Source organism: Ceratotherium simum, chromosome 6, assembly GCF_057802395.1.
Source record: "Ceratotherium simum simum isolate JZ-2026a chromosome 6, ASM5780239v1, whole genome shotgun sequence".
NCBI lineage: Eukaryota > Metazoa > Chordata > Mammalia > Perissodactyla > Rhinocerotidae > Ceratotherium > Ceratotherium simum.
This window is the reverse complement of record NC_141905.1, coordinates 32917621-32940211: the sequence shown is the minus strand read 5'-3', so window position 1 is coordinate 32940211 and position 22591 is coordinate 32917621. Positions and strand designations below refer to the sequence as shown.

Genomic DNA, 22591 nt, shown 5'->3' with positions numbered 1-22591 from the left:
ATAATTATATATAATATATAATGTAAAATATATAAATATTTTTAAATATTACATTATTTAGGGGCTTTTTCTTCTACCTTTTGGGAAAATCTAGGTACCTTCATTCTTTCATTCGTCCAACAAATATTAAGTGCCTATTACATGCCATGTATTGTTATAGGCACTAAGACTAAAGCATTGAACAAGAAAAATTCCCTACCTTCCTGAAGCTCAGAGTCTAGTAAGGAACACAGACAATAAACAAAAATTCCGCAAATGATTACATAATTACACTTGTGATAAATGTTATAAAGAAGGGTGCATACAGCAAAGGGACCAAACCTGAGTAGGTTGGGGAAGGTTTTCCTGAAAAGTGATATTTAAGCTGAGACATAAACAATAACTAGGAGTTAGCCCAGGAAAGTGGGGTTTGGGGAAAAGTGTTGCAGGGTGAGGGAATAGTACATTTGAAGCCCTCAAAGCAGCAAGACAATTGTTTATTTTAAGGAATTGAAGGAAATGATGTCACAAGAACACAAAGAGTTAGGAGGAACTTTTGCAGTTTCTTCAGAGACCTCCTCATCTGAAGGAACCTCTCCCTTCCTTTGTTCCTTGATCCAGATGTTGCCATCTCTAGTCAACATTTTAGCACCTGCTCCTCAGTCCTTACTCTAAGAGTACATCCCTCATATACTCTGTTGGAGTCACCTTACCCAAGCAGGTGGTCCACTGAGGTGGGATCTGTTTTGAGATGGAAAACCAGGCTAATTTCTGTGGTATTCACTTGGGCCATGGGAAAACCCACATCTTTGCCCTTGCAAACTTTGGAAATGTAGGCTGCTCCCACTAATGTCCTCTCTCCTTGTTCTTCCCTCATGGGCAATGCTAAATATCCTTTCACCTTAAAAGCTTTTGAGGCAAGAGTTGGGTATAAGCCTCTGTACCCCCGCAAACTCTGAAGGCTACAAGTCAAGCTCTCCAAAGGGTTCCATAGAAGTCCCTGTCACTTGCCTACCAACCTTCTTTAATCTTTAATCAGTGTCTCGACCTCCTCATGTATACTCCCAAAGGGGACAAGGATCGCCAAACTGAATTTTCTGGATTGTTTTTTAAAGTACGTTTTGAATAGATACTGAAAAATATTTATAAATATATGTGTAGTATTAGAATAATAGCACAAACATCAGTGTGCCCATATTACCATTATTTTTAAGTCTAGTGTCTTCCCAATCCTGTCCCTTCTTCCCCACTCAGAGGTAATCACTAGCGCAAATCTTGTGTTCTCTCTTTGAATTTTTCTTGACAGTTTTTCTTCATAGTTTTACTATATATTCTTATGTCCCTAAACAATATTGGTACAGAAATATTTACAGGTGAAATGACACAAAATCCTGGATTTACATTAAAATAATTCAAGATGGGGAGAAAGGGGGGGCAGAAAGAAATACAGTTGCCATATGTTGATAATTTGTTGAAGCTAAGTGATGTATGCATGTGGGTTCGTTATACAGTGTCTCTACTTTGTGTATGTTTGAAAGTTTTCGTAATATAAAGTTTAAAAAATATATTAGTAAATTTTACGTTTTAAAATTTTTATGTAAATGAAATCATAATGTATATATTCTTCTGCTACTTGAATTTTTTCTCTAAAATGTATACCCATGATGTTGCATATAACTCTAATTCACCCATTTTCATTGCTATATAGTATTTTACTGAAAGCTAAAGGATTGTATTATTGATGTACATTTGGGTTGTATCCAGTTTTTTTCCCAGTATGAACAATGTTATTATAAACATTCTAATATATTCTCCTGGTGCACGAGTGTATCTAGGCATGGAATTGCTGACAGGTTATGTACAACTTCAGCTTACAATAATACCAAATTATTTTCCAAAAGAATTGGCTTTAATTTACATTCTCACCAACATTGTGTTAGAGTTCTGGTTGTTCTATATCATTGCCACTATGGATATTATCAGACTTTTTAATTTTTGCCAATTTGATGGGTATCAAGTGTTATCTTGTGATTTTAATTTTCATTTCTGTAGTTACTAATGAGGTTGATAATTTTTAAAAATATGTTTATTGACCATTCAGGGTTCATTTTCCATGAAGGGTCTGTTTACATCTTTCACTCATTTTCCTATCAGTTTGTTTGTTCTCTTCATATCAATTTGTAAGACTTTAAAAAAATATGATTAGGATACTAATCGTATGACAAATGTGTTATAAAAATATCCTCTCCCAGTTTGTCTTTTTTTTCTCTATGGTATCTTTTGATAATTAGATATTTTTAACTTTAGTATCTAATTAATTAAAGTTTCCTTTGGGGCCGGCCTGGTGGCTTAGCGGTTAAGTGCGCATGCTCTGCTACTGGCGGCCCAGGTTCAGATCCCAGGCGTGCACCGAGGCACTGCTCCTCCAGCCATGCTGAGGCCGCGTCCCACATACAGCACCTAGGAGGATGTGCAGCTATGACACACAACTATCTACTGGGGCTTTGGGGAAGGAAAAAAAAAAAAGGAGGAGGATTGGCAATAGATGTTAGCTCAGAGCTGGTCTTCCTCAGCAAAAAGAGGAGGATTAGCATGGATGTTAGCTCAGGGCTGATCTCCCTCACAAAAAAAAAAAACAAAAAAGTTTCCTTTATGATTTTGGTTTTTATAGTTTGTATCTAGTTTAAGAAATTTTTCCTAACCTCAAAGTCATAAAAATATTCTTGTACATTGTCTTCTAAAAGTTTTATGATTTTACCTTTCACATTTAAGTTTTTAATCCATTTAAAGTTGATTTTTATGTATGGTGTTAAGCAGAGAACACATTTTAATTTTTTTTAGATTGGATAACCAATTGTTTCAGCTCCAGTTTATTGAAAAGTACATCTTTTCCCCACTGGTTTATAATGCCAGCTCCATCATAAGTCAAAATCACATAAACATTTGGATCTAGTTCTGGGCTCTCTATTCTTTTCCTATGGTTTATTACGGTACATTAGAGTTTTCATAGTTCTTGATATCTAGCTTTTTCATTGTAAGGATTTTTGGCTTTTTTGGCCTTTTGCTTGGCAATATAAATTTTAGAATCATCTTGTCAAATTCCACAAAAATTTTCTAGAATCTATTAAGATTTTTGGAATTGCATTGAATATGTAGATCAATTTAGGGAGAATTTGACATCTTTAAAATATTGAGGCTTCATATTCAACTTCACAGTGTATTTCTCCATCTATTTAGGTATTCTTTTTTTTTTTTTAAGCAGCAATCTGTTTATTTATTTATTTATTTATTTATTTATTTATTTTGTGAGGAATATCAGCCCTGAGCTAGCATCCATGCTAATCCTCTTCTTTTTGCTGAGGAAGACTGGCTCTGAGCTAACATCTATTGCCAATCCTCCTCCTTTTTTTTCCCCCCAAAGCCCCAGTAGATAGTTGTATGTCATAGCTGCACATCCTTCTAGTTGCTGTATGTGTGGGATGCGGCCTCAGCATGGCCGGAGAAGCGGTGCGTCGGTGCGCGCCCGGGATCCGAACCTGGGCCGCCAATAGCAGAGCACACGCACTTAACCGCTAAGCCACGGGGCCGGCCCTTAGATATTCTTTAATATCTTTCAATAAAGATTTGCAATTTTTTCTGAGTCTTACAAATCTTTGGTTAGATTTATTTGTAGGTACCTCATTTTTTTGCTATATAAATGATATCTTTTTTAAAGATTACTTTCTGTTTGTTATATATAGAAATACAACTAACTTTTATATATTGGTTTTCTAACCAACAACCTTGCTACATTCATGAGAATTTATCTTACATTTTTGGGGGTGTTCTTCCTTTCTAATCCTATATCTCCTATTTCATTTTCTTATGTTATCAAGCTAGCTAAGCCCTCCAGTACAATGTTGAATAGAAGTGATGATACTGGGTGCTCTAGTCTTGTTTATGATCTTAAAGGGGATGCTTTCCATTTTTCACCATTACATAGGATTTTGTTATAAGTTTCTTTTGTTTAGGAAGATTAAGATTTTTAAAAATCATGAATGGATGTTGCATTTTATCAAACATTTTTTTCTGCATCTATTGAGATTATTATATGATTTTTTCCCCTTTGCTCTGTTAATATGGTAAAGAACATTGATTTTATAATATTAAGAAAAACTTGAATTCTTGGGATAGTCAACACCATCAAAGTGGCTCCAAATTGAACAAACACAAAAATTTATTCTGAAAGAAAGGTTAACATAGCACACAGAAGAAAGGAAGAAATTATATTTTAAAATATATAACATTGGAAAGATTCAACTATATTGCATCAACAATAACAACAAAACTAGAAAATTCAGCACATTCATTTGTTCATTCATTCAATAAAAATTTATTCAGCACTCACTATGCATCAAGAACTATTTCAGGCACTTGAGATTCATCAGTAAATAAAGCAAAGTTTCCTGCCATGTTCTGTTCTAGATGAGGTGAAGGAAATAGACAATAAACAGTAAATTTAATCAATAAGTAAATTATGTAGTAATTTAGTAGTAAGTACTATGAGAAAAAGAAAAGGTAAGAATTCTAGCAGGAGATAATAAAAAGTTTCCAGTCAACCCTGCCCAAAGTAATTTAGTCCTTTAAAAAATTATTTTAGAGATTGTGTTGATCTTCACACTTATTCATCCTTGCTTTTATTATGTCTAAAATTGGCTATGTGGTAAGGGTGGTCTTGCTGTCTTGATATTAGCCAATTGCTTATTTATGCTTTTCTTAAGTATCAAGAAGTTTCTACCCCGAAGAACTCAATAAATTATAGTAAAATTCAAAGCGTAGACATATCCTCCCCACTTGTACCTCCACACTTCCGTGAGTAGAATATAGGCACCGGACGTGAAAACTTAAGTCTGTTAGCTTAAGTTAGTTAACCCAGTAGGGGTCAAACAGGACGTACAAAACACTGAACTGTGTCACAAAAGCCAGCTTAATTTTGAGTCCTGTTAGAAAACGTCTATTATTGTCTTATTGTCTAACATACTCCTGTTGCACTATATATATGAAACGTCACTCTGATGCATGGAGAGAGCTGAAGATGTCAGTAAGTAAATATACTACCTTTTGACTGTTTCAAGTGTTACACTGACACTTAGGAGATCAGGCATTGTTAGACGAAGCTGGTTAAAGACAATTCAAGGAAAGTTCTTTTCTAGCCCCCAAGCATTCTTGAAAAATAAAACAGAAAACGAAAATGAAACAGACTTGAGGCTATAATAATCCTAATTTGAATTCATTCATTTAACATCCATACAACAAACATTTTTTAGAGCTGCTACAATGTGCCATACACTGTGCTAGGAGCCAGATAAATAAGTGGTAAACAAAACAAACATGGTAATCTCTGCCCTGTGGTCTTTGTTGTCCAGGAAGGGAGAGAGATATTAAACAAATAAACCTACAAATAAGTATATAATTATAAGTAATATATAGGTTCTGTGAAGGAAATGAACAGGGTATGAGGAGATAAATAATAAGAGTTGGGACAGGGACATTAGAAGGGCTGGGGCAGGGTTAAAGAAAGGCTCTGAGTTATCATTCTTTTAATGAGCATTATTACTGTGAGTCGGAATAAGACATTCAAATTACATCTAGAAGTCATTAATGTGCTAAAAAAATGAGTCATAATGTTTATCCAACTCATATTTTAGATAAAATAGTAACCTAACAGCAGAATGGTAATATGCAGCCCAAAAGTCCAGTTAAATCTGAAAAGTGTGTCCCTTCAGTGTCTTCATTCCCAGGCTTGGTAGCTAGCTAGCCAAATTAGCAGATCTGGCAAGCTATCCTTACTGCTTTAAGGGTGGGTCCCTCTTTATCTTTTGGACCTGCCCCATTTCCCCAGATCACTGGCTCATTTCTGCTGAGCAGTGAATCATGTCTGGCACTTACTGCCGTCCTGTGTCATGAGGATTTGGTGTTCTAAAAGCATGCAGCTGGTCAGGGCATTTCTATGAAAGCGTTCCCTAACATGGATAGACGTTGGAGTAGAGTATGTCTTCCTCCCTACCTTCAAAAGTCTTCTGGGTAGCTGGGTAAATTTTAATACTTTTTCAGAAGACAGCCTGATGGGTGCATTATTTCTGAGTGGATTATGGTGTTAAAGTCAGGGTGACGGTTACTGATTGTTCTTTGGGGCTGGCTGAAGCCATCCTGGCCATCTGAGTAAGGACACTCAGAAATGCTTCTGACAGAGAGTTTGGGCATTTGAATCATTCCACTTATCGCCTCTGGCTGTCCAATTGCTCATAGATGTTTCCACTCTCATTTTGGTAAGGAAGAGAAGCGTTATCTGAAGGAGATAACCTTATAATGTTTATATAAGGGAAGGTATTTGTTTATTTGTTTTGAAATATTATTTATATTTGTTTTATCAAATTAATACAAATACATTGCTTAAAAAGTCAAATAATATTAAAGAATAGACCACTTTCAACACTTTTTTGCAGTTTCCTATTTATTTACCTCTAGATTTCTAAATAAAATGCCAGTGGTTCTCAAACTTTTTGTTCTCAAGACCCCTTTACAGTCTTAAAAGTTGTTGAGGCCCAAAAGAAGTTTTGTCTGTGTGAGTTATATCTGTGATTATCATATAAGAAATTAAAACTGAGAAATGTTTTAAATAGTATTGTACTTATTTTTAGATAACAATAATAAACATGCTAACATAAATATTTTATGAAAAATAGCTATTTTCAAAAAAAATTTTTAATGAGAAGAGTGGCATCATTTTACATTTTTTGCAAATCTCTTTAATGTCTGGCTTAATAGAAGACAACTGGAGTCTCATATTTGCTTCTGCATTCAGTTTGTTGTAATATGTTGTTTGGGTTGAAGTAATTTAAAAAATCTGGCTTTACACAGATATGTAGGTGGAAACAGGAGAAATATTTTAATAGCCTTTTCAGATAATGTGGCTATTCTTGTTTGATACTACATCAAAATTCAACTCACAGTGGTTTCTTAAAGGTTGGTTGCAATGTGAAATCTGAAACCATACCAATGAACTTTCGTACTCTGCTACACTAAAACCCTTTGTCTGCCTTGAACTTTAAATAGATAACATCACACATTGGTCATTTGGAAAGTGAGTAATGCAGATCTTCCTATGTTGACACATTTTATTATATAATCTTTTTAAAAAATCACATTTGTTAATATCACATCGATTTCATCAACAATCTTTAGGTATTGGGAAGCCCTAAACTCACTGTGGGGGATACAAGTTTTCCAAAACTCTAATTTTTCCTTAAAAGCTTGAATTTTTTCATTGGCAACAAATGTTATCGGTTATTTTTACTTGAGACGACAGGCTTACTTCCTTCATTTCTGAGAAAACATCTGCTGAATACCCAAGTCTAAATAACCATAATTTGTCAGTTCTTTCACGTTAAAATATTATTTCATGCATTAAGTGCCTAGTTCAACTCAAAAAAATCACAAGTGCCCTTCCATATCCAGTAGAAATGCTTTATGCTACTTCCCATTTCACCACCCAGAATGTTAAAAAGACGTGGATTCAAGGTTGAGATTTAATAAAAGTAGTGATTTTTACTGCTTCATTGAGTTTTTAAGTGACATTTTTAAGTGAGACTGGATTTTTTATTTTAACTGTGAGTGTGGTGGTGAAGAACATACTGACCACTAGTCAGTTTTGTGATACTGCCTTAATTTGTGCTGCTAAACCACCAGCAATTTTACCCACTGTGGCTTTTGCACTATCAGTGTAAACATCAACACAATGAAAAGGCAAATAATATCTTAGTATTATGTGAAAATAGTTTTGCCTTCACAGGAAGTGAACCATACTTTGAGAATTGCTGTAATATGTTTATACCACTATTGCTTGGTATGCTATTAGCTATTTTCTGACTTCCTGTTCCAGAAGATGGGGTTTTAGCACCCCCCACTAAACCAGCACCTCCATTATTCCTTCCTTCATTGCCTCAATAAAATCACATCACACTGATGTTTAAAAAATATTTAATGTTTACCTTCTTGTTACAATGTAAGTACTATTTGCTGCCAAGCCCAGTAAGGTAAAATGAATGTTTCCTTGCTTGTATAACTTTTTATTTTGACCTGGAGCTGATTACCATCTTGTTTTTTTATGTGCTTAGTTCTGTGGTCCTATTACAAATATGTCTCAATTCTCCAATACACTTGTAAAACATCTCCTAAATATTCTGTTTCACACAGTTAAGCCATCAGGCCCATTTGTTTTTCGCTAGAGAAGTTCCTCCTGAAGCCCTTCTTCCTCTTGCTCCAATATGCCACGCAGGTGGCAACTCAGCCTTCATCTGGGACATCCCCTAAACTGCTCAGAAGAGGGGTGTGACCTGCTGTAGGGATCTAAGTGCTCATTTTCCACACTTGAAATTAGTTTCCCTGTTTTAATCTCCGTGTATCCTCCCCCATAGCGTGTCTTCACATCCCCACACCTGTATCTCCAAATCCTGAAACTTGCTGGGGTTCTGCTGCACAGATTGGCTTCTATCATTGACACTCCCAAGTCGGCACTTGGTTTTCAGATTTTTCAGCTCTCCTGGCTCCTCAGTTTGCTTTCTACCTTCCAAAAGTTTTTGAGGTCTCAGGTCTGCTGTTGTCTCCCTTCCCATTCTTTTTGTCCTTGTGCTTTTATACCATTTTAAAATTCCTTTATTCCCATTTTAGAGGCACTTCAGGAGGGGCATAAAGATAAACACATGTGCTCAATATGTCATGTTTAATTGAACACCCACTATTTGTATTTGGAACTGTCTATGCTCTGAGGGTTTGTTCATATAAGCTCCTCGAAGTCTTGTTGAGATTTATGCTTTGGGAGATCTATGAACCCATTTCAGCAGCTGCATGTACTGCTATTGCTACAATAAATCAAAGACTGGCATAGAATTTGATGAAGCAAATAACAAATACTCACAAAATATTAACTATCAATTCTTTCCTTCATTTGGTCTTTCAACAAACCCAGCATATATTTTCTGTGTACCAGATACCAGGTACCAGGGCACTGTTGTAGGTGCTAGGATTATAGTGGTGAATAAGACTAAGGTCTTCTCACAGACTTTACAATCTAGTGGGGGGAGTAAACAATAACAAAGTAAACATGTATATAAGATAATTTCAGATAATAATAAGTGCTGTCACGATAACAAAACAGAGTAATGACATAGAGTGTCTGAGGATAAGGGGGCTACATTAGGAAGAGGATCAGGGAAGTGTCTCCAAGGAGTTGACATTTGAGCTGAGGCCTGACTGATGAGAAGGACCTATCTTTGTAAAGGTCTGGAGGAAGAAGATTTCAGGAAGTACAAAAATCCTAATGGAGAATAGATAATGTGTTCACAGAATAGAAAGAAGACCAATGTGGTTAGAACATAGTGAAGGAAGAGTGATGGGAGAAGGGGTCCAGAAGTTAGGGCTGGAAAGGCAGATTTGGATGTTATCCCAAATAGAGGTGATAATTGAAACTATGGGATGAGATAAGATGGCCAAAAGATAGAATATATAGAGAACTGTACTAGGTACTGTGGACGCTACAGAGCATATAAGGTACGGTCCCTACCTTCAAAGAATTTACCAAAATCTAGTGAAATTGGTGAGACAAGACAAATTCTCAAAATAGAGAATAGTAAAAGTTAGGATATAATCAAGTCTATCATGACATAGCACAGGTTTTAAAAAAGTGAAGTTAGAAAAAAGTAACAATCATTGAGAATTGATGGTAAAAGGTACTTAGTGTAGGAGGTGATATCTGAGCCAAACTTTGATGAACGAGTTATATTTCCAGTAGCTGAAAGGCAGAGGAAGAGAATCTCAGATAGAGAGAAAAACATGAGCAGAGACTTGAATGTAGGGGTGACTATGATATATTTATGGAACAATAGAGAAAAGCTTGACTATTGGGAAGTAGTCGAATAGGTGAGTTTTCTTAAATGTGCTCTAGAATCTTGCTTTATAAATGGTGGGAAGGAGGGATTAAAGCACTGAGTGGTTAAATCTGAAATTGCAATAAAGATTAGCGACTGCCAAGACTCCTTAATTTTTGACATTGAGTAGTGGTAACACCTCGCCCACTTAATTACTTTTTATTATGATGTTGATTAATAATTATTATTTCAAAAAAAGGAAAACAATATAGAAAGAGATACACTGAGACATCTCACTCCTATCTGACTTCCTCCATCTCGTTTCCCCTCATCCCTAATAGGTAGCCACTTTTGATTTTCATTTCCTTCTTTCCAGTTTTCTTTATGCAAATGCAAACAACATGAATATATCTTATTTCTTGCTCCCTGTATTAGTTTCCTAGGGCTATGTAACAAAGTACCACAAACTGGGTGGCTTAAACAATAGAAATGTACTGTCTTGCAGTTCTGGAGGCTGGAAGTCTGAAATCAAGGTGTCAGCAGGGCCATGCTCCCTCTGAGACTCTGGGTAGACTCCTTCCTTGCCTCTTCTAGCTTTTGGTGGTGGCTGTCAACGCTTGGCATTCCTTGGCTTGCAGCTGCATCTGATTTCCGTCTCTGTCATCGCATGTCATTCTTCCTGTGTGTCTCTTTTTATTGCATGTCATTCTTCCTGTGTGTCTCTTTCTTCACATGGGGTTTTCCTCTTCTTGAAGAATCCCATTCATTTTAGATTAGGGCCCACCCTAATAACTTCATTGTAACTTGATTATATCTGCAAAGACCCTATTTCCAAATAAGGTTAAATTCAAAAGTACTGGGGATTAGGACTTCAATATATCTTTTGGTGAGAGATAATTCAACCCATAACACCTACATTTCTTATACAAAAGCTAATACTCTATATGTACTATTCTGCACCTTACCATTAAAATTTTAACTATATATATCTTGGGGTTCTTTCTATATCAGTACATAGCGATCTTTCTCATTCTTTTTTTAGAGCTGCATAGTGTTGCATTTTGTGACGGTACCATAGTTTATTCCATCAGTCTCCTAGTGATGTACACTTGGATTGTTTCCAATCTTTTGCTATTTAAATAAGTAACCTGTATGTTCGTCATTTTGTGTGTATGCAAGTGTATATGTATGATAGAGTCCCACAAGTGGGATTGTTGGATCAAGGATAAATGCATCTGTAGTTTTGGCAGATATTGCCATATTCCTTTCCTAGGGTTGTACCATTTTACGTTCCTACTAGCAGTGTATGAGACTGGTCAAATTTTTAGACTTTTGCCAATGTGTTACATGAGAAATGATATTTCCATATAGTTTTAATGTCCGCTTCTCTTATTATGCACCTCTGCATTTTAAACATTATTTTATGTATTATTTTGTGTAAACCTTTGGACAAAAGGTTATTTTATATTATTTTAACATAGTTAACATATATAACTACATTATAATAAAAATTTCTAACTTCAAGTATATAGGATTAAAATAAAATACCATAACATACTTAACTTAGGTTATTTGCCAGGGTTGGGCCACTCCTGGGAGAATGTGACCCATCCTCCTGATTCTGATGACTCAAGTAACCAAACAAATTAATTTTATTTAGCTAGGTCAGATGCATTTTGATAGTAGGGAATGAGTGCACTCATTTTCACAAACCTTTAATATCCCTTAGATTTTCTCCAAATAACCTAAAGTAGCACTTACTTAATGCATCCTAAAGAAAGCTATAAGTCTTTTTAGGAAAAGCCAAGTTTTACATCAAAGATTCTGCCCTTCATGGTTAGCTGTATTTGCTTTCTGATCCATCTTCTTTCAGTTGTATCATTCTTAATAGGAGCCACTTTCTAATTTCCCGAGTAAAATGTCAATGTGATTTGAATATTGCCAGCTTTTATCATTGTTACCATCAAGTTATACCATAGTAGTGGATTGTTCAATATTTTGACAATAAGTTTGTCACTGTTTTCTTCTTAGGAAACATCTGGAGCCATCTATGTTATTAATTCTCACATTTCAGTCATGTCCAATATTCCCTTCCTCGCAGGTGGTACTGTGAAGGCAAGGAGCTTGAAAATTCCCCAGACATTCACATCATCCAGGCGGGAAATCTGCACTCACTGACCATCGCTGAAGCATTTGAAGAGGACACAGGACGCTATTCCTGCTTTGCTTCTAACATCTATGGGACAGACTCAACTTCTGCTGAGATTTATATAGAAGGTAAAGCAAAATTCTCTTAGATCATGGTACTTACTAGTAAGACATATAGTTATAATAAATAAGTATTTATTGAGGGCCTAGTCTACCACACACTATTCTAGGCAGTGGGGATACAGCAGAGAACCAAATACTGTCATGAGCTACGTAATGACATTTCAGTCAACCGAGGACTGCATATATGATGGTGGTCCCATAAGATTAGTACCATATAACCTAGCTGTGTAGTAGGCTATACCATCTACATTTGTGTAAGTACCTCTATGATTTTCAGACAATGGTAAAATCACCTAATGACACATTTCTCAAAACATATCCCAGTCATTAAGCGACCCAGGACTATAGAAAAAAATCCCTAGTTTCATGGACAGATGGAATTTACATTGTAATGGGAGAGACAGAAAATAAATGAGATAAATAAATAAAATATATATAGTAGTCCCACCTTATCCATGGTTTTGCTTTCCACAGTTTCAGTTACCTGTAGTCAACTGTAGTCCAAAAATATTAAATGGAAAATTCCAGAAATAAACAACTCATAAGTTTTCAATTGCATGCCATTCTGAATATCTTGATGAAATCTCATGCCTTTCCACCACCTCTGCCCAAGGACATGAATCATCCCTCTGTCCAGCATATCCACGCTGTGCATGCTACTGGCTTGTTAGTCACTTAATAGCCATCTGGGTTATCAGATAGACTGTCATGGTATCGCAGTGCTTGTGTTCAAGTAACCCTTGTTTTACTTAATAATGGCCCCAAAGTGCAAGAATAGTGATACTGGCAATTCAGATATTCTCTTATGGTACCTAATTTATAAATTAAGGTATGTATGTATAGGAAAATCATTACATAGAGATCGGTACTATCTGTGGTTTCAGGCATCCACTGGGGGTCTTGGAATGTATCCCCTGCAGAAGAGGACTACTGTAATATGATAGGTATATGAAATGGTTCAGATCACCAATTCCAACCTGTGTGTTTTGGTACGGGGAGGGTTCCAACAGCAACAAAAAGCAATTCTCCACAACACCAGTTGGGTGTCCTATAATTTAACTCAATTCTGACACCATCTACCTGGAGATAGTATCAGATCCCACAGGTTAAGGGCTCAGTTCTTAACAAGGACTTGATAAGACTGCCTCCCCACCCCACTTCAGATGCCAATCTCAAGTAGTAGGTCCCCAGGTAACCCACAACTTCTGTCCGACTTGGCTACAAATTAGAGGTTCCCTTGACCCCCTCCTCAGGTTTGATTCATTTGCTAGAAAGGCTCACAGAACTCAAGGAAACACTTACTTATGTTTACCAGTTTATTAAAGGATATGATAAAGGATACAGATGAACAGCCAAATAACAGATACATAGGATAAGGTCCGGGAGGGTCCCGAGTACAGGAGCTTCTGTCCCCATGGAGTTGGGGTAGGTCCTTGCAGGTCATTGCAAGGACTTTGGCTTTTACTGTGAGGGAGATGGGAAGCTCTGGAGGATTCTGAACAGAGACGTGACATGATCTGACCTAGCTTTTAACAGAGTCACTCTGGCTCCTGGTTGAGAATATACTGCAGGGAGTCAAGGGTAGGAGCAGTGAGACCATTTGGGAGCCTTGAAAAGGCACTTACATCAGCACCACACTTATCTGACTAATTTTAGGGAAGAAATCAATTTACGTTCCTTATATATCTACTTAAGTTTTTGTTCCTATTTATCTCATTCTCTGAGATTTTTCTGGATACTCTTCTTTAGTACTTTTATCATCAATAATATCTTATGTATGCCTTGGTTTTAGCACTTAAATATTGTATTCTTGTGGTATAAATGCCCCTTTACCAACTAGACTATAAGATACGGACTGTCTCATTCTTCTTTATATTTCCAATACCTTATCTGTTACCAAGTACATAGCGGTTATTTGATGAACATTTATTGAATACATGCATGAATAGAAGTGTGTTGTACGTTTTTACCCTCAAATTTTTGGAGTACAATAAATACCTCCAGATTTAGCTCTGTTATATCTTCCTGGAATTTACTATCTTGAGAACTAAATCCGGGATCAAAGCTCTGCTAACAGTGCTGAGATTGGATTGCTGATTTTTTTCTTTGTGGTAACAGAGCTTCAAACACCCCCACTCCCAAGATGAAGTGTGACTTGTTAATATTAGGACTGGACGGAAGAGCATCCACCTACACCTACAATGTTTGGAATCCAATGTAATCTCTTCTTTTATTTAATCTGTGTAGGCCAAGAGGAAGAGGATTTATGTTGGACACCACAGAACATCTGTAGACTGCTCTGTTAGTCCAAAGCCATCAGCAGGTGTTTTACATACAAGAACACTTGGAATTTGGGCCAGTTAGTTTGAATTGTATCACTAACTACCTCTGTGACCTTGAGCAAGTCCTTCGGCTACTTGGAGTCTATTCCCTAATCTACAAAATTGGGTGGTAGTGTAGGGGATCACTGAGTCCACTTCTAGGTCTAAAATTCTGTAGGTCTTCAAGTGCCTAGGAACCAGTTAAAGAAATTATCATCTTAAAAATGTTCTATCTTGTTTTTATTTTTCCAGGGGTTTCTTCTTCTGACTCAGAAGGGGACCCTAACAAGGAAGAGATGAGTCGGTAATTCTAATTTTCTATCTTTCTATCTCTGAGCCTTAGCATCCTCAGATCCTGAGAAAGCTGCTAATTGGTTAGTAGAACTTAGCTCCAGGGTATGACTTCAAAAAAAAAAAGATTGGGCAGATTGAAGAAAACTCTACTTCTTTTGATTAAGTCTTGTCTAGCAGATTAATGTTAATATCCCCAATATTTTAAAAATGGGGCATCACCTGTGAAATATCGTCATACTTATGCCTATAGAGTGAAAAACAAATAACCCAGTGGTTCAAAAAATTCATGTTTTCTGACTGAATAACAGTACTCACAAGAACACAAAACCCAGTGATCCTAAATTATACATATGAGTGATCTGGACAAGTCATAACCTTTTGCTAAACAGTTGTGCAGAGTACTGAACCATTCCTAATACCCATTGCATCCATCCATTCATTACTTTCCACAGCCGTTGACTGAGCACCTACTTTACACTAGGCACTTCACTAGATGCAATGGGTATTAGGAAAAATCAGATGCTTCCTGCATTCAAGAGACTCACAGTCTAGTAGAGGGAAATATATAGCAAATATAGCAAAAAATGTATACCAAACATAAACTGTAAGAGTAATATGGTGTATTAGACTATGATCTAACCATATGCAGGGTGTATAAGACTTGGCACAAAGGACTATTGACTGCTTGGGGAGGGAAAGAGAGACCAGGAAAGGCTTCACAGAGTTGATGACCTTGAGCTGGTTCTTAAAAGAACAGTGGACAGTCTCAAACAAGGGAGGGAAAGGCATTTCAGACAGAGGAGGCTGTGGGCAAAACGCGTGGAAACCGGAAGCAGACGCAATAGCCATTCCTTGAGATTACCTGAAACAAATGGCAATATTTGGAAGACTAGTTGAAGAGTTGTTAACTGTGTTTGCATAGTATTCTGTCCTCCCCTACATAGGGTAAACACCTTAAGGGCAGAAATCATGTCTTATTCTTCAAAATCCTTTGTGTATGCCTATCTTGCAATGATAATTTCCTTTTAGCTTTTGTGGGGGTAAGAAAACTCATAACCAGAGTAAATGATTTCTCCCTTTCTCTTCCTTATCATTCTCATGGCTTTGGTTCAATTCCTCTTCTTTCCTACCTCTTTGTACCCGTCACCTCCTTACAGATTCTCCTATCTGCTCCAGCCTTTTTCTCTCTTTTACAGTCTCCAGACTACAACCAATTATTCTTTAAAAGATAAATCTGATCCTATCATTTTAAAAAGTTTGTTATCTATAGGACAATAAAAATCAAACACAAAACCAAGAACATTTTAAAAAAAATCTTAACATGGCATTCAAAGCCTTATTCACTAGAGTATTAAACAGGCTTTCCTGCCCCCTCCTCCTCCATTCTCCTGCATCAGGCTTTCTACACTGCTGCCATCTCACTCAAACAATGAACAGTTCATTTTCACCCCTTTGTTCAAGCTGTTCACTTTGCTAGGAGTGCTCTATCTCCTTTTTTTCCCCAAGCTTTCATTTTCTTTATTAAAAAACAGAAATCACCAACTCACGTAAAATAATTCATCAACTCATAAAAAGGAGTAGAAACAAAAAGTCAGATATTAATTTTTAAAATATCTGACACTATAATGTGTGTATATAGTCTCTTAAATCATTTAAGACTATCTCAGTGTTAAACACCCAGCTTTTCTCAAATTGTTGCAAACCCAAGTATCATTTGCCTGCAAACTCTTATCTTTGAAAACCCAGTTGAGTTTTATAATAAACTCCTCCTCCATTGCACACTCATCACTCCTTCCTCAAGGATCTCATGACACAGATTACAAACGTAATGGGTATGAATTTTGATATACAAACTTAAATAAGCAAGAAATATCTCATTTGTTTATTTTCTTTAAATCTACTTGTAGTAGTTAGGATTTAGCTTCAGTTGTGTGTAAAAGAGACCCAAAATAACAGTGACTTAAATAAGACAGATATTTATTTCTCATTTACATATAAATGTGAATTTGGCTGGTAAAATGGTTCCACATTCCACTGGGTTCCTGTCTGCTTCTAGCTTTCTGCTTCATCTCATTCTAAGGTGTGGCCTCATCTTCTTAGTCTAAGATTGGAGGGAATAAAGGGCGTACCCTGCCACCCTTTTAAGGTCATCTCTCTTAAATTACGTACATCACTATCCCTCATATCCCATGACCAGAAAGTAGTCACATGGCCACACTTGGCTTCAATGAACGTTGGGAAATGTAGTCTTTATTTGGAGTAGCCATGTAAAGAAATGAGGGATTCTATTATTGTAGAATAAGAAAGCAGATGTTTTGGGGACACTGATTGCATCACCCATAATTCTGCTTCTGAGACCCCATCCTGCCTGGCTGGGAAAAAATCGAATCTGTCATTATTGGGTGTCCCTTTCCCCTTCCATGGTTGTGCAAAGATCCCCGGGATATATAGATCAGTTTGATATCAAGCACTGCTCTAAGCATCTTACCTGAATTACCTCATTTCACTCTCACAAAAGACCTATGAGGTAAGAATTATTATTTCCCCATTTTAGAGATGAGAAAGCTGAGGCAGAGAAAGGTAACATCTAGACAAAGGGAAGCCCATCCTGTCATCAGTCATCTATCCCAACAGGTTATGGATGAGAGGCCCGTGTCCCAGGCCTCAAGGTTCCTTCAAGTCCAGTGCTTTGTTGCTTCCTGACATGATTGGATACTGGTATCTTTAGCAAGAGTGGGAGCCCTTCAACCAGAGGGGTTGCCATCCCTTCTGGACTCAGGTTTTCCCTCTTGTCAGGTTCTCTGGCAAGATTCACAGACCTCTCTCTTCTCCACAGCAAAACTAAAATAATCTCCCCTCTGTAGCCTTCTCGAGAATACTTCCTGGCTTTCTTGCCCTTCAAATAATCTCTCTAATTTAATTTGTGTAAACTTGAAGAGCTCATTGACTCAGGCTATTTCTGCTTTCTGCAATGCCAAAATCCCAGAAGCAAAGATTTATAAAGCCTGTCCTCTTACTTGAAATGGGAAGAGAAAGGAAAACACAGAAGACAACAACAAAACAAATCTCAAACAACTATCTTCTGAACATGTGCTGTCATAGCACTTGTCTTGAATCTCAGTTGTGAAAATGCTTGAGTCTCTGGCTGTGCTGAGAGCAACTAACTCGAGGACAGGAGTGGTATCTTATCCCCTTCTTGTTTACGTTTCCTAACAAAGTGTGTAGCAAAGAAGCCCTCAGTAAACGTTTGTGGAATATTGTTGGACGAAGATTTTTATTACATCTAACTGTGAGCAGTGATGGCATTACTAGCTTTGCTGGAAGAATTTTCATAAACTAATGATAGGTTTGTTTTATAATCGATACTTTAACCATTTCTCAGAATCCAGAAGCCAAAGGAGGTGTCATCCCCTCCCACTACCTCTGCAACCATTCCTACAGCAGTACCCCAAGCCCAGCATGTGGTGGCCAAGCCCAGTGTGTCAACCATCCAGCAGGTACAAGAATCTAAGTAAAACAAAAATGCCATTGACTGTGACAAGCAGGCACTGTGAACATGACCGTCTAGTATGGCACGATTGTGCTCTCCTCTGTCGCAATTTCATAATGACCTTGGGCAACACACTTCCATGATCATGATAATCAGTTAGTACTTCTGATGTATGGTATCAGTGGTTCCTATTGCTTTGGGAACGTATTCTCTAGCTTCATAGGCAGATGTCATAGGAAAAGAAACTTTTCATCAATTAATCTCTGAGATTCCAGCTTAATGAAGGGCACTGATTACATATACAGTGAGCTGCCAGCTCTCACACTAGCCCAGGACAAACACTATATCATGAAACTCGGCTTCACAGAGCTGCAAAGAATTCTACTTTCTAAGATGGAGTAACCATGAATTATTTTTTTAGAAAACATTAAAGTCTCTGATAATAATAATAATAATAATAATAATACAATCTTATTTTTAAAACATTCAAAAAGTACAGAAGTTTACTAAATAAAAACTTTAGTCAAGGTTCTACTCCTCGGAGGTACCTCCTGTTAACAGTTTCCAGCAAATAGTTCCAGGCATTTTCTATGAATATATATGTATGCATATACTTTTAAAAATATGAAATCATACTAATCTAAACATATTTGTAAACTGTTATTCATATATTTATTTATCATCAATAATATATATATATTGATATTTAAATACATTGATCTAAATATTTAAATACATTGATGTAAAACCTTTTAAAAAAATTTTAAAAAGAGTTAACTTATCTAAGCCATTTAGCAATGCAGAGAGATCACATTTTAATCCACATCTAATCCAGTAGTTTTCAAACTATGCTCTGTGGAGCCCCAGGGGTTCTATGGAACCACTTCAGGGGTTTAAGGTTAATGATACAGCTCTATATGTGTGTGTGGAGCGGGGGGGGGGGGGGGGGGGGGGGAGGGTGCGGAGGCTGGAAGGCACGTGTTTAACAGCCACCATGACCTAGAAAGAAATACAATCAATTCAGTCTAAAATTTGAAGTATGTGATTCATAGACTTAGAAAACATCAGTCTTTTGGTTTTAGATTACTATCATACTCCAAATTATATAGATTTGTTATATCTATCTATCTATCTATCTATCTATCTATCTAATAATCTTAGTGGCAATGAATCTATTGTCGGTTCCCTTCTAACAGTGTCAGAGCCCTACCAACTATTTGCAAGGATTGGATGGAAAACCTATCATTGCAGCTCCTGTGTTTACAAAGGTAAGCAAAATATTACTTTTTTCTGTCATGGCTTTAAACATACCACGAGACCCAAACCAAGTTGTAAGATCTAAGATTTGCTGATTTTATCTCAGGATTTTCATCTCTTATAAGTACAATATACGGTTTGGGAGTTTTTTGGTAGTTGTTACCATATCACTTCAAGTCCTGGATTTCTAATAACAGTTTGTGTAATGAGAGAAATGTCTTCCCCACTCACCACATTGATCTCTATGCCATTCTATTGTTATTAAACACAGTAGCTACACCCACAGGTCAGGTGACAAGTTTCCAGCCACTTACTACTCCAAAGATTTCTCTGGACTTTCAGAACAATTGGGTTGCAGGTACATGTCTTTGGTGCTCAAGGAAATGATATTAGGAGGCTTAACATAGAGCCTCACTCTAAGACAAAGCTATCTTTTTCAAGTCCATGGTATCAAGTATTGTGGTGACATAAAATTCTGAGTCTCATAGTCTTTGTATTTAGAACTGGAAAATTTACTCAAGTACTTTCCTTAATAAATGAAAAAACCAAGGGAGGGCCAGAGAGATTAAGCAATTTATCCAATGTCACAGGACTAGTTAGCAGCAAAATCAGGACTAGAAACAAGTTCTCCCAATTCTCAGTCTATTGTTCTTTCCCATATATAACATAGACTTTGTTTATATGTTGCCCAAGACAATAAATTCAAAGGTGAAAATATGAGTCACATTGGATTTTTTTGGTGTTATGAGGACCAAATGGATGGAACCTATGCCTGGAATACACTTTATTGTTTGTATGAATGCCAAAGTTAGGCCCAAAGAGATTTTTATGCTCTCAGAAGTATGCTTTAGTTTAGAGCAATGGTTCTCAGTCAGGGTTAATTTTGGCCCCCAAGGGACATTTGGCAATGTCTGGAGACATTTTTGGTATTCACAACTGGGAGACTGTGCTACTGGCATTCAGGGATGCTGCTGAACATCCTACAATGCATAGGATGACAGCCTCCCACAATAAGGAATTATCCAGCCCAACATGTCACTAGACCTGAGGCTGAGAAATCCTGGTTTAGAGCAAAATGGCTAAAATAGTCTTTTCCAATGAGTACTGATCCTAAAGGAAGATCTACATCCACAACTTCCACAGAAACATCATTTTTAGGAAAGTTCCACTATATCAGCTCATCCAGGGTGGTTTTCTAAAATCAAGCAGAGTCTAGAGTGGGACATGTTTGTCATATCCATATTCATATCAGTTGGGCAAACATTCTTATGTGAAACATGAGATGCCTCTCAATTTTTCAGGTTCATTTCTTGTAACCTGCTTTTGGAATTTCAACTTTACTATTTTCAAAATCTTGAAGTAGAAAAGCAACATGTTATGACTTGGTGAATACAAGACTTTGATGAAGAGTTATAAGTGGACGTGTGCGTGTGTGTGTAATATAGCTGATAGAGCTACCTCTAATTGTCTCTTATTTCACTGCTGAGTCACCTCGCCTTAGAATGGAGCTTGAGTGCCCCAGAAATCAGGACACTTTAATTTGTCATGCCCATTTGTCACAGCCTAGAGCAGTACTGACTCTTTAAAGGCAAGTAACCCACAGAATAATTTATACCCAGTCCTCCTCTCTTCTCTTCCTCACCACCATCTGCCCAGTCAGACACCAGAGAGGACTCCTTATCTCCATTCAGTTTCAAATCTTCCGAGATTCTCTGTCTTCTCTGCATCTGTATCACCTGATGCATACCTCTGGTACAACATTTAGCACAATAATAAAGCTGTTTACTTTTCTGTCTCTCCCAAGCACCTTGAAGGCTATCTCTAAATCTAGATAGGAGTCTCTAAAGGTATTAATAGGTCCAAAGCCATTTTTATTATTCCAAAAAGTCCAATAGGACTTTAACACTTATTCTTTGCATTTAATTTTCATGGACTAGTTAGAGCAATGGTTTTGCTGCTTTTGTGTGGTGACTCTGATTACCTCCTTCTAAATAGATGCTCTGATTGGCAGATACATATATGCCTTTGACAAATAAAAATGGGAAAAAGAATTAATCATTAGTACATATTATTTGTTAGATAAATCTCCAAAAACATTAGATCTGTGTGGAAAAATGGTCCTTAGTACAGAGACCCAAACTCTGATGAGGCTTTCTCAGCCCTCGGGATGTGTACTTTTGCCTCCATAAATGGGATCAAGATTGTTCAGACATAGGGCTCTGGGATAGGTCGTGGCTCAGATTCCAGAGGGACTTATCAGCAACGGTGTGCTTGCGTTAGTTTCCATCAGGGAGGACAGGACTGAGGTCACAGTCACTGCCAGCGTCATTAGAAAATTTCTGAGTCAGAGCCACTGGTGATGGTAATCACGTGGTATGAGCCATGATAACTGATCATTTGCATATATTTGTTCTGGTTATTCCTGTTCTATTTACTTCTTTAGGGACTTCTGGCATTCCAATCCCTATGACTCACTTTCTATACTGCCCGGCATAGCATTTCTTTGCCAGTGATGGCAAGAAGCCATTTTTTTTTTTTTAAAGCAACGACTAGAGAGCAGAGTTTTATTTAACTCTTTGTGCCTCCTTCGGTGATGGGGAAGTACTGATATTATTTTCTTTTTAAAGAAGGTTAACACGAAAAGGAGTGTGCCCAGCAAAGCAATGGTAGAGTTTGAAAGAAGACTGGGGTTTCATACGCTGGTTCATTGCTCTACTCAAAGGTGGTACCTATGTTTTTAAATATTTAATGGAGATAGACTATCCTTTATCCTCTATACGGTATGGAAAACACTTGCACTCTGCTTGTGGGGGGAAAGCAGCGCTTGCGCTTCTTGAGTGTGAAGGGAGGTAGATGATCAAATTAGAATCTTACTCCTGCTGCTGCTCCCGCTCCAACAGCAGCTGCTCTGGCTGGCTTTCAAGGCTGCAGCGGCCCTGGCTCCAGCTGCTTCAGCAGTAATTTGAAGAGTGCAAGGGGGCAGGGGAAGTGAGAATTTGAAGAAGAGTATTTCATTATATAATAGCAGAGGCAGAAAACTGAAATAACTGGGCCAGTGGCTGGATCCAGATTTC

General features: G+C 37.1%; 1 protein-coding gene across 1 annotated transcript in view; it reads left to right on the top strand.

The window, feature by feature from the left end:
• MYPN (myopalladin) overlaps positions 1 to 22591 on the top strand; it is a 70348-nt gene that overhangs the window by 6324 nt on the left and 41433 nt on the right. The window contains exons 2-5 of the mRNA XM_004427068.2: positions 11986 to 12161; positions 14729 to 14780; positions 18153 to 18267; positions 19457 to 19528. Of these exons, the coding sequence (XP_004427125.2) occupies positions 11986 to 12161; positions 14729 to 14780; positions 18153 to 18267; positions 19457 to 19528 (415 nt within the window). The remainder of the gene's footprint in view (positions 1 to 11985; positions 12162 to 14728; positions 14781 to 18152; positions 18268 to 19456; positions 19529 to 22591) is intronic.